At 37.8% G+C, this 12796-nt stretch overlaps 1 protein-coding gene across 1 annotated transcript; it reads right to left on the minus strand.

The window, feature by feature from the left end:
- Positions 1–391: 391 nt before the first annotated feature.
- sstr1b (somatostatin receptor 1b) lies at positions 392–1510 on the minus strand. Its single transcript, XM_026353206.1, has one exon. The coding sequence runs from the start codon at positions 1496–1498 to the stop codon at positions 392–394; it is 1107 nt and encodes a 368-aa protein (XP_026208991.1). The 5' UTR covers positions 1499–1510.
- Between the last annotated feature and the right edge of the window lie 11286 nt (positions 1511–12796).

Here is a 12796-nt window from a genome sequence, read left to right on the forward strand (position 1 = left end):
AAAGAAAAGCATGACATTTTGAGTGTGAGCTAAGAGGGGAAAACAATCAGATACTGCACAAAGAGAAAAAAAAAGTCACTGATGTTCTGAGCAACATACACAGGTTTGCCAAGGAAAACAACAAAAACTGATGACAGAAACATAATAAGAGCTCTGAAGAAAGACTTAGTCAGTAACATCACCAACATCCTTCAACGATCTGGGTGAGGCTACCAGAGCACAAGATGCAAACCTCCCATGACCTCAAGGTTGTGGTACTTCTAGGTTGTGGCTACTCCATCCTGTACCTGTTAATATTACAGGACAGTGCAGTAATTCTGCTCTGCAATCCAACCCAAACCAAACCCAAAAGAAACACACAGTGCAGTGGAATAAATGCTTTTTCTGATTCTCACACTGTGGTTGTACGGGTGGTATAGGTTCCATTACGAAATACCATATCAGAAGCCATACAATCTTTGGGATAATCCACAGGGCTACATGTTGCTTGTCTCTTCAAATCTACAGCACAGTAATCCACCTGTTCTGCATCCAAACCAGATTCCAGCCACCGGAAACATACAATTCGCTGGAACGAACGGCGAAAATTGTCAGACACAAAACCGTACAAGATAGGATTGGCACCACTGTTAGCATAGCTAAGGATGACAAAAAGTTGAGTGACCATTGGGTCTGGGGGACGGTGAAAAACACTGACCAGCTGGGCAATGTAGAAGGGCATCCAACAAAGAACGAACACTGCCACTACCAGCAGCACCATGCGTGTGATCTTCTTCTCCGAACGTCGACGTTGAAGCCAACCAGCTTTTAGGCCCACTGCTCGCATCCTAGCCACCATTAAACAGTAACATAAGCAAATGGCTCCAACTGGCAGCAAAAAGCCTAGCAGGAAGGTATAAACCACAAAGGCTTCTGACCATGCTGCTTCAGGCCACAAGAAGTTACAGTCCACACCACCATCCTGAGCTGGTACAGTGTCTGCGAAGATAATAATGGGCAAGATGACTATGAGCGATAGGACCCACACACACACATTGACTACTTTGGCCACAGTGGGTCTGCGGTAGCGGGCAGCCTTGATAGGGTGGACCACTGCCACATAACGATCCACACTAAGCACGGTCAAACAGAAAATCGAGGTAAACATATTAATGCCATCCACGCTGAGCACCAATCTGCACATCAGAGACCCAAATGGCCAGTGACGAATGGCAGCTGATGTGGCCAGAAAAGGAACACTCAACATGAAGAGTTCATCAGCAATAGCTAGGTTGAGGATATAAATGTTAGTGGCTGTTTTCATTTTGGCATATTTCAGAATAACATAGATGACCATGGCATTGCCAGTCAGACCTATACAGCAGACGAGGGCATAGATAGATGGGATGATGATTTTACTGGCATCAGCTTCATGGTAGTAGTCTTCATAGTCCATGCTTGTGTTATAGGGTAGGTCTGTTGGATAGGACCCAATGTCTTGGCTCACATTGAAATTCATTGTCACCTTTGTTGTGTATGCTAACTTTAATTTTAAATTTGATTAGCCAATAGAACCATAGAGAGCTGAAATGAAACCAACCTTTGAGCTTTTTGTCATTTGTAATAGCACAGTAATACAGATTTAACAAGACAGCATAGGCTTAATCAAGACTGTTTTGTTGACAACATGAAATGAGCTGAAAGTGGTACTGTTTATCTTACAATGTAGTTAACAATCCAATAAAAAAGAAATGCCCATTGTTCCCCCCATCACAGGCCACATGTTTTTAATTGTCCTTCCCCCTCTTGTGCCTTTTCTTGTCAGCGATATCTCATTGTAAAGTCTGAACTACATTGATCAATGTTTTCTTTTTAGTTATAGAAAAACAGGCTATGCAGTAGATCCCCTCAAGGCACCTGCTGTGCACATTGACATCTCACTGTCCAGCTTTTGCTGGTAGCAATAATTGCAGGGTCCTGGTCGAAAGCAAGGTAAGACCAACTGGATGTGCAAACACTCCATCTGCTGATTGATTCCAGCAGGTCAGATTAGATCAAGTGCATTTAAAGCTGGTGTTGTTTAGCTGCTGGGCTCATGTTGTCTCTTTGATGGGGTCTCGCAGCCAATGCAGAGTGCAGAGAAATCACGAGCTCCCTGCAGAGGCTTCTCCTCCGGAAACATTATGCTCCTGCTTTCTGTGACCTGAATCATAATAGCCTGCAGGAAAACAAAGTACTGTCACTTGTCTCTGACAGACACCAAGCACAACATCAAAGTACAAATGAGTCTTACTTAAGAGGACCTGTGCTGTTTTAGTTTTCCTAGTACTATACTGCATTTAAAAGGACAGTAGCAGCCAGAAGACTTTTTTCTGAATTATATAAAGCTTTGCAGTATTTTTTTAATTCCAAAAATGAATTTATATGAGTTATAAAATGCTTAACCCATTTAATGCATTGCACTAGCAGTAGAATAAGTGTCAGTATATTTAGAATTCCACAGGCTCTCTGCAGCAACACTTGATTACCAATAGAGTCCTATGGTTAACACATGATAATAGATGATTTGTCTTGTTTATTTTTTTGCATTGTTAGGATAACAAATCTTTATTTCTATTATTAGAACAATGCGTCCTAGTTACATGTTACATTCAACAAATAACAACAACAGGGGCTTTCTCAGTATGCTTTTACTGTTCAATCCACACTATAACTATAGTCATTATACCAGGTCCCCATACAATATTTGATTATGTAAAGTAGGCTTTGATGCAAAGTAGCATGATTATAAGTGTTGCTTAATAGCATTGAGTGTCAATCTCAAGTTGCCTGACCCAGACACTAGTTTGACCAGTGAACATTAATGACCTTATTTACTAAAAGTTTGTGTGTAGAGAAATGTGCACGCGTGCTATGGCCCGCATCTTTCAAATGAACAAAATAGCACAAGCTGTGAATTTTGCACATGCTTTAATAAATATGGCAAAAAGGCCCAAAATACACGGAAGAGAAAATGCAAATTTATAGATTGAGCACATACAATGCAATTGATCAAGCCTGAAGGAGATTTGTAGTGGCTGCAATTACAAAAGGAGGAAGCATGAGGAGACATAAAAGCATGTATCAGCAAGCCATGTTTACCATTCATGTTTATATATTTTCCAAAGACAGAAGAAAAAATAATAAAACATATTACTTGTTAGCGATGCAGTTTTGGAGTTGTAGGGTGATCTGTTAAATCATTAGTTGTACTTATAGAAATGAGAATGGATGTATAGTAATTACCCATGGTAGACACCAGTGGAATGATGCTGAACTGGGGAAGCATGACAAATGACAACTTACACATCATTCATCCAGTATGATAATTCTTGATGAGAGTGCAGTAATAAGTAATACCTGCTGGTGATACAAGAGACAATGCATGCTGCTCCTCACATTGGTCTACAGCAAAAATCTGGACCTGTTGGATTAGGTCAGTCAGAGGGTCAAGAGGGTAAATATTAATGCACTGACTTCACTTTACATAATTTTATTTAATTGACATTACTTTGTAGAAACCTGTTTTCACTTTGACATTAATGAGGTATTTTTCTGAAATGCTTTTAGTCAGAGTTATCAACTTTTATATACCATGATTAATTTCTAATGTCAATGAATGGATGAAACATTTAAGGGGTCCAATACTTTTTATAGGCACTGTATGATTACGGTTAGTAAGTACAATTACACTTTTACGGAAAGTAAAGACACTGAACATTCACTCGAAACAAACACAAAAATATCCCATTGTGGCACAGAAAGTTCTGAAATCATTTACAGCTCAGTGCAACAAACAACCAACATTGGTCCAGTCTGAAATAGCTAAACTATTTGATAGATGTCTTAAAATTCATACATTGCCTCTTACTGTTGAATGAGAAGGAGTATTTAAAATACTAGTAAGAACAAATGGAGTTTGGCTTTCTGTTCGCACTGTAACGTGTGATGTTGAGGAACACTGCAACATAAAGATGTGGTCTGGCTGTGATCTTATTAGGCTAGTTCAGGAGTGGCCAACCTTGGTCTTCAAGAGTCACAGTCCTGCTTGTTTTCCAACTATCTCTGCACTTCCTGCTTCTGATTGGCTGAACACACCTGATGCAGGTAATCAGCAGGTCGTAGGGCAGAGATAGTTGGAAAACAAGCAGGGCTGAGGCTCTTGAGGACCAGGGTCAGCCCCCCCTGAGCGAGTTGATGCTATTTGAGGCTCATGCTAATGCCACACTAGCATCTTCAACAAGCCGAGCAGCTGCCTGTTAACATAACCACTGGTACTGTATTAGCAGCTGTGCTAATACAGTACCAAAAGAAATGGAAGTAACTTAAAAGATTTGTTTCTTTCTTCTTCTATTGTCTCTGTTGAAATACCCCCTTTTGATTTTAGTATCTATTTTCATACCCTCAGACTTTCTTAGCAGACTCAACATTCATAGTCATTTCTCTATGCAGAATATGCAAGTTCAGATTTCCGTACAAGTACTTGGGTATACTTGTGGCATAATTTCAAAACGCCATGCACAATGTAAGTAGTAAATGAACTAAGTGTTTACAGAGATAAGACTTTTCTCCCTTTTTTCCTTTCTCTTCTATGAGGATGGTGGATACTGGCCTCCAACCGTAGCTGCAAACATAAATGCATCTATATGGCTATTTTCTTTCCAACTTTATAAGTACGCATGATTGCTGGTGTGAGAGAAAAGTTAGCTTTCATTTTATCATATTTCCCCACAAAGTGCTTTTGATCTAGCAAAGACAGAGCAGTCTGAGGTTTTTGAATCATTGGCTGCTAAATCTAAATGGAAATGTTAGTCTATGCCAGGTTGGATCAAGACAACACAGTATTACCCCTCCTCACATACATAGACTTAAACCCTGGAGAACAGAATGACAACAATTAAATAATGTACATGGAAAAAATGTGCTGTGCCACCCTTCTTTACTCAAGGAGTACAATGGTGCATTGTATGAAGTTTGAGAGAAATGTATGCTTTAGGGATGTGGGGCAGATGCTCTTGAGTACCAGAGTTTGGAACCCCTGCAAAATTAGAGCTGAAATCCATTTTCTGACGCAGAAGTACAGAGACCTATGAGTTTATAGGTAACAATAAAGGATCAAATACAATCCAACACAGCACAGGTAGGTGCTGTCGAGTTGACCACTCTGTAGGCAAGGGTCAGAGCTTTTAACCTAATCCAGGTAGTTACAGGAAGCCAGTGCAGACATTTGACTGCTTAAAAATGAGACCTGGTACATTTTGTTGTTTTCTTGTCAGTGCAGTTGCACTGTCTTGTTTTTTTGTAAGCTTCTATCTGGAAATCACTCATTTCTGTGTCATCCTGCTATCAACACTTCATGTAACTTGAATGCAAATCAGTAAAAATCTTCAATCACAGTCTGTGGCATCACCCCAGTCATTGGGAGGAGAGCAAGTAATCAAGTGAGTCCACAGTCTGCATCCTGTCCTTTACCAGGCTCTATCATTCTCTGTTCTTCCCTACCTTTCTTATTTTTATTATCATAGTAAAACCCCTCCTTCACTGTCCTACTGATTTTGACAGTATATTTATGTGAGAAATCTACCACTACCACAATTGAACTAGTTACTTTAGGGTAGACAAAACATACTACTATGTCACCTTTTTTTAGCTTTCCATATACCATGTCACATCTACTGAGGTACTGTTCCCTTTTTAGAGCAACTACATTCCCCCAATATTAAATGCAATCATTTTATTTTATTGAAAGATTTTTCTTTGATTTAGATATTTTCAAATGTTCCTACAATATATTACTGTTGTAGTTTTATGCGTATATTCATATAATTTAAAAAGTTGCCTCCTTCACATGAACCTGCATCTCTGAAATACTGTAATTTAAAAACTTTAGAATCCGCTAAGTTAGATGTTAATCACCTGCCTTATACCAGAAAAATTAATATTTGACAGATTTCACCTGTTCAGCTCTAGACTTAAAAGCTCTTTCTCAGCTTTGACATTTGCTCTTACACTTTTCCTGTCATAGGAAAAATAGTGTCTAGGCTGCTTGGAAATGGGCGAGATGAGAGATGTTGTGAAATAAGGGGACGTTATTTGTTCTTACAATATCAATACTTGATGTCTCGTGGAGCATTGTAATCTCAGTTCCATTATTTCAGATATCATTTGATTTCTCATTCTTCACACAAAAAAAAAAGAAAAAAGAAACACACACATCAACTCCTCCCGGAAGGCTGCCTTTGCTTCCTTAATAATCAGCTGGTAAACCTAAGGGAGCAGGCTCACACATTCTATTAATCTCCAGAGTAGAGCTGAAATTGCTCCCCCATTTTCATAATCATGTAGCCGGTGGCACGTTGCAGGAAATATGAACTGTAAGGGTGAGAGTGCTTTGAATCCCTCATCCTCTCTTTCATTTGCATTCTCTTCACTCTCTGCTGTGGTACAGTATCATTTACGTACACACAGGGATCTATCTTCATCTCATTTTATATGTAATATCTGCAGCTCACAGTCTGTAATGTAGCCTGCAATTAAATATGAAAAAGCATCAGCTCTGCTTTCAGCTTCTTTATTCTTGGCGGAGGAGAAACTGATCGTGAAAAATGGTGTAATATTGTTAAGTATTGACTACTGTATGTACAGTCAGTAAGAATTCTGTGGAGCAAACAAAAGTGTGCATTAAGTGATATTAAAGGCAAATACTTGCAAAGTACGTTCCTTTTTCATTTCTTTGTTTTAGTAATAATTCCCACCAACTTAATTGGAGATACTAAGTCACGTCTAAAAAATGTTCTAAATTCCAACAAAGCATCAATAGTGTAAGTCTAACTATCAATGGTCTTACGTTTTTTATCTGTTACATCAAGGAAACAGGGTTAGATTGTTTGAGGTGTGTTAACCTGATAGTTCCTTATTTTCTGTAGAAAGGCTTTACTTTGGTGCTTTCTGTGGAGTGGTTTTGCATACATGACACATGAGCTGACACGTGGTGTACAACTAGATTAAAATAGAAAAACATGACTGATGCACCTTTGGTGTAGACATGCCACAATGATAGTAGCCATGTTGAGCACAGCACTATTGACGATACATGCTACTTAAAGAGACTAAAGCTACTTGGATGAGTAGCGAAACGTTTCAACCTAAAAATGGAAGTTCAGTTGCCATGACTCAACTTCCAGATGCTACATAAATGTTTTTTAGATTCTTATCTTAAACCTAAACCCTTAGTTTTTTCTGCGACTTTTGCTGTTGTGTCTTCCAAGCCAGACTCACCATACTTGAATTTGCAAATTTGTCATAATTGCTGGTGTCATCCTAATGAATACCACCTGTCTAATAGGTTACCAGCTCCACACAGATTGTGCGCAAGTTTCATTTACAAAATGTTACTGACCAGAGGAAATAGGAGTAGTTTAGTAAAGTAAAAAAGTAAAATAATATAATTCATTAAGAAAATCATTTTAATTTCTTTTACATTTACATTTAGCAGATGTTTTTATCCAGTGGCTTACAAGGGAAGGCAGGGTAAGCATAAGGAGGTCTTGCCTAAGGACCCCTACTGGAGCTAGGCCACAGCTGGGATTCAAATCCCAGTCTCCCACATGGAAGGTGGTGATCTTGCCACTACACTAACCAGTCGCAGCCACATTTTACCCTACCAGTCCTACTATAGGGATGTACAGTGCTAAGACTTGGCAAGTTCATGTTTGATTGATTTTTCCAGACTAAACGCCATGTTTATCTTGATAAAGAATCAAGCGGAATAATATGTTTCCCTATGTGTGCTGATTTAATTAGCTTGCCATGACTGCAGTGCATTTAATTAAATTGTGCAGAAAGCAGAGCCTTGCTGAAGTCTCTTAAGTCCATTTAGGACAGAGATGGATGTTTAATTTATTTTATGTTGACACCCTCACACATCCCCCATCTCTTCTCTCATCTTAAATTAAGCCTGCAGGTGTTGGACTTGAAAGAAACAGCTTAAAAATGCAGCATTAATTACCATATCTACGCCTGCTCCTGAGGGTTCCACCAAAATTGTTGTGCAGCCAGGAAAAATAGGATTACTTTTTAGAACTGTCATGCCCTCAGAATGTCTTGAACCTAAGTGAAAACTACACGTGAACTATGATGAACTACACTGTGAACACAAAGCTGTAATCAAATTCTGCAATTCAAAATGTGACAGCATGCAAAAACACAAAATAATTTCAGGAAGAAAAATGCTCTCAGGGTAAAATGTGTCTGCAGTTGTTTTGAAAGATTAGGAGTTCTTGAGAATATCAGATGGTGAATGCAAACATCTTGGTAGTTGACCTCACAAAGAAATATTTAGTATATTTAGTAATATTTTATTGTATTTAGCATTTTTTAGGGATATGGATGGATTATGTTTTGATGCAACATGTTTTAAAAATAAATAAGATGTTAGATTTATTTATTTATGTTTGAGGTGAAGGGACAATGCAAAGCCCAGGACAGTCGCCCCACAGACCAGACTTCAGCTCCAGATGTCTGTGTGGCTTGGGCAAAATATGCACTTTGGTTAAGGTTTGAGATTTGATTATGATTGTTGATTGTAATGGTTGCTTAAAGGAAATTAAACATGTGTAAAGTGTTATTTATTTAATGAACATTCAGCATCATCAGGGTCATTCAGGTTCATTCATATTTGTGACTTCCTAGCTAACATTCCTGGCACAGGTATAACATCACGGAAAAACACCATGTTGCAGTCTAGATGTCACAATGTACAATCATTGCTATTATTGCTATGCTAATACCTCTCTTAATATCCTTTCAACAAGATGATTTTACTCTGTCAACTTCAAATCTACAGTGACTGTCCCTACAAAGGCTGCTAGGATGGACATCACTGACCACCAACCAAGCTCTGCATGTAGCTTTATCCTGAACATCAACATCAGAAACATTCTACACCAACTGCTCGTGCAGGCACTAGAACAGTGATGCTTTTCCTGCTCCCACTGGACTTCATGGTCTCTATTGCTCCTAAGAAAATTCAAGTGACCCATAGAACTGCAAACTGTTTGCCTAATTTCTCAGTTTAAAGGCACCTGTTACAGTACTTTTGTGTTATTGTTGCCAAATTCACACACTTTGTTATCTACTATATCCTTAATGACATCATCATTAATACCATAACTACCATTTCTCTATTGTTCTATTTGTCTACTATAATCTAGATTTTGGTGTTTGATGCACGTTTAACTCTTCTATTGCATCTGCATTTGATCACTGTCAATATTAACTTCTCATTCTTACTAAGAGGACTACTAGAATAAGAAATCTCACTAGATGGACCAAACAGTTCTCATTTGATGATCACCTACTGTACTGTACAGAGTGGTTATTTCAGCAACACCTTCCTAACAGTTACACAATCCTTCTTTACCACTGCTCTCTGCCAAGAAGCAGCACCTTGCGGTACCTACACTACAAGGGAAAAGACTCCAAGCAAAGCTCTTCAGCTCAGCTCTCCTACGATGGCAGAACAAGTGACCTATAAGTTTGCTCTGTTAAACTCTTCCATAGCTTCCTATACAACAAAAGGTCTTTGTCTGCCTTTCTAGCACTTGATGAACTAACAGGGATTTCCTTTCATGGCACTATGTCAGTTGTAAGTTGTTTTTGATAATAGCGTCTTACAAATTACTAAAAGTATTTAAATGTTATCGGTTATCAGATTACACAGAGCTTAAAGGCTTTATTTTGAATGATGATCATGAGATGTGAAGTGGTTGATTCTCCTCGCTATTGGCCTGCAGCAGAGTGTATGAGATCCTGAAAATGACACAATGTTGCTGCTCAAAATAAAGAGCTGCAGCAGAACTCCGGTCTACATGGTAACGGTTTTGCACTGATTCTCTACCATGCCCCCAAAAGCAGCTTTCTGGAATTAATAAGCCTTTATGGTGGATCAAATGGCCATGTTTGCATCCATTACTATGAGGTTGCAGTTCATATTATAATGGTAATGTATCTGTAACAGACAAAAACTTACAGAAATAACTAGTATAAAATTAGAATAGTTGATAATGAATTATTTGGAAATTAAAATGCCATTCTACATCATTAGAAATTTGGACTTACCAACTGTTAGTCTACATACATGTTGTTCATAATTTTAAAAAATAAATTATATCCATTGTCATAAAGTCTGCCCTGTCCTGTTCCAGCAGGTACTCATTAAAACATATCTAGGTAGCTGCCATGTTAGGAACTGAGTGTACATACTGTGTACAACACTGGGGTAAAGAACTAGTCGATAGGAAACAGGTGTGTTGGCTCTGGGAGTGAGTGATGGACAATGAAGACAAGGTGTGCAGGGACATCTGGTGGCTGGCAGGAGATTACACGAGGTAAAGAAACAGACAAGGACTAAACTGAGACAAATGACCAGTGATGGAAAGTAACTATTATACTATTATACAATAGTACAATTTGGAAATATTCCTACTTTACTAATGAGAATTATAATTTACAAATAAACTTGCCAAAATGATTCCTACCATCATTCTTCTGTACTGATTTGAGGTCAGCTAGACCTTAATTAGAATTAGAATCAACCATGAGTCTTAGACAACTGTGTTGAATGTACAGCATCTATTTATTTATTTTAAAATACAGGATCTAAATCAAATCTGATTTAAGTGATGTTAGTGTGTTTTAGTGCATTCATTTATACATAGTATTTAAAAAAATATTTTGTAGGCCTACATTCTTTTATCAGCCCAGTAACTCATTACATCATAATTTGTTTATTTACAAAACCAATTTAAATTTATGTTTATGTCTATGTATGGAGAACTTATATATATGTACACATTTTAAAGTCATGTACCCCCCCACCCCCAACAGCACAACAATAAATTGTTCTGAAAATACCTTTCATAAATGAATCACTCAGAATAGTAAATGATGTAAATGCAGTAAATGTTATTTGTAAATACTTAGATACTTAATATATATTCAGTCTAATGTACTGACAAATTAGAGAGAGCAAGGCAACATTTAGGAATTAATTGTTATTGTTATTCAGTAATTGCTGGTCAGAAAAAATGAAGGTCAGACAAACATACTGTAGGTACATTTTTAAAGCTTAAAACTTCATTCCTTTCCTATCTAAATAATGCTGCAGATTTCTTTAAAGAAGGAACAAAATCAACTAAACAGCCTCGTTTTTATTAACCCTCGCTGAATCTGATGGTTAATACAAATTTCTGCAGATGTGTGTTCAGAACTTACCATCTATCTGTATCTGCAGTAATGCTGTTGTCCTTGCATCCTAATTACTGTGATGATGAAAATCAACAATATATGTGCTCCTCTTTTCCATCTCTCCTCTGGGAGGAGAGCATCTGGTATTTTCTGTCGTCTGCCCGTCACCAGCTGTCTATCTGCCGGCATCCACTGATCTGTGAGCTGTTTAATGTTGCTACTGTCTCTTCTGTCTCTCCACACGCTCTCTGTGTGCTCTCTCTCCCCTCCTGTGTGCTGTTAGATGCTTGTTTTTTCAGTGCGCACACATACTCTCTCATACTCTCTCTCTCTGTCACACACACACACACTGCCACTTGTTCTTTTACCTCGTATTTTTCAGTGTGATTTCAAATTCTGCCAGCTACATTGTGCTAGCTCTGAGGAAGACACGACTTACGACTTAGAATTATCAAATTAAATTTGATGGGCTGAAAATAGACAGTTGCTGTAAGAAAGGAAATGTAAATATAGGAACCTGGAAATATAAATATTAAAAATAAAAATAAATTTAAATTAATGCAACTAAATTCGAAGCAGAAACAAGTATACAAAAATTTAATAAAGAGATTGTATTGATATGGACGGGTAATTAACATTTGATATATCTATCAGATAGATTCCAGTATGTGCATGTTAATGATGAGTCTTCCATGCACACAAAGGTTAGCTAGGGAGTTCCACATGGTTCTATGCTTGGACTGATTCTTTTTACTCTATATATGGATACTCAGGCAATATTATTAGGAAACACACTTGCTATGCAGATGATACCTAGCTATATTTATCTAAAAAAACAAAAGAAACTAATCAATTATCAAACTTAAAGCATGCTTAAAAGACATAAAGGCCTGGATGTCCTCCAACTTCCTTCTCTTCAATTTAGACAAAACAGAGGTTATTTTGTTTGGTCCTAAAAATCTCACTATGTCTAATCACATTTATACCCTAAATAACTGAGAAATCTCGGAGTTATCTTTGACCAGAATATCCCCTTTACTTCATACATAAAATAAATCTCTAGAACTGCCTTTTTCATCTGAGAAACATTGCTAAAATTATGAGCATCCTGTTTCAAAGTGATGCTAAAAAACTAGTCCATGCATTTGTTACTTCCAGACTGGACTATTGTAATTCATTATTTATAGGATGTCCCAATAACTCATTAAAAACCCATCAAGTTAATCTAAAATGCTGCAGCCAGAGTTCCATCTTATCTTAAAGACCTCATAGTACCATATTTTCCCAGCAGAGCTCTACATTCTCAGAGTGCAGGTTTACTTGTGGTTCCTAGAGTTCCCAAATGTAGAATGGGAGGCAGAGCCTTTAGCTATTATATAATAATCTTAGTTAGAGATTACTCAGATGACACTAAGCTTCTCTTCTTTCTCCTATATCCATTCAAATGCCTCCATTGCATGTCATTAACTTTGTGCCTACTCTCTCCCGTAGTTGTGCTTCCTCCTCTCTGTCTTCCTCTGTACTTGTTCTT

The sequence above is a fragment of the Anabas testudineus genome, chromosome 18 (genome assembly GCF_900324465.2).
Source record: "Anabas testudineus chromosome 18, fAnaTes1.2, whole genome shotgun sequence".
In the NCBI taxonomy this organism is placed as follows: Eukaryota; Metazoa; Chordata; class Actinopteri; order Anabantiformes; family Anabantidae; genus Anabas; species Anabas testudineus.

Bases quoted from the DNA above. Each gene is read 5' to 3' on its own strand.
- sstr1b (XM_026353206.1), bottom strand. From the start codon at position 1,498: ATGAATTTCAATGTGAGCCAAGACATTGGGTCCTATCCAACAGACCTA.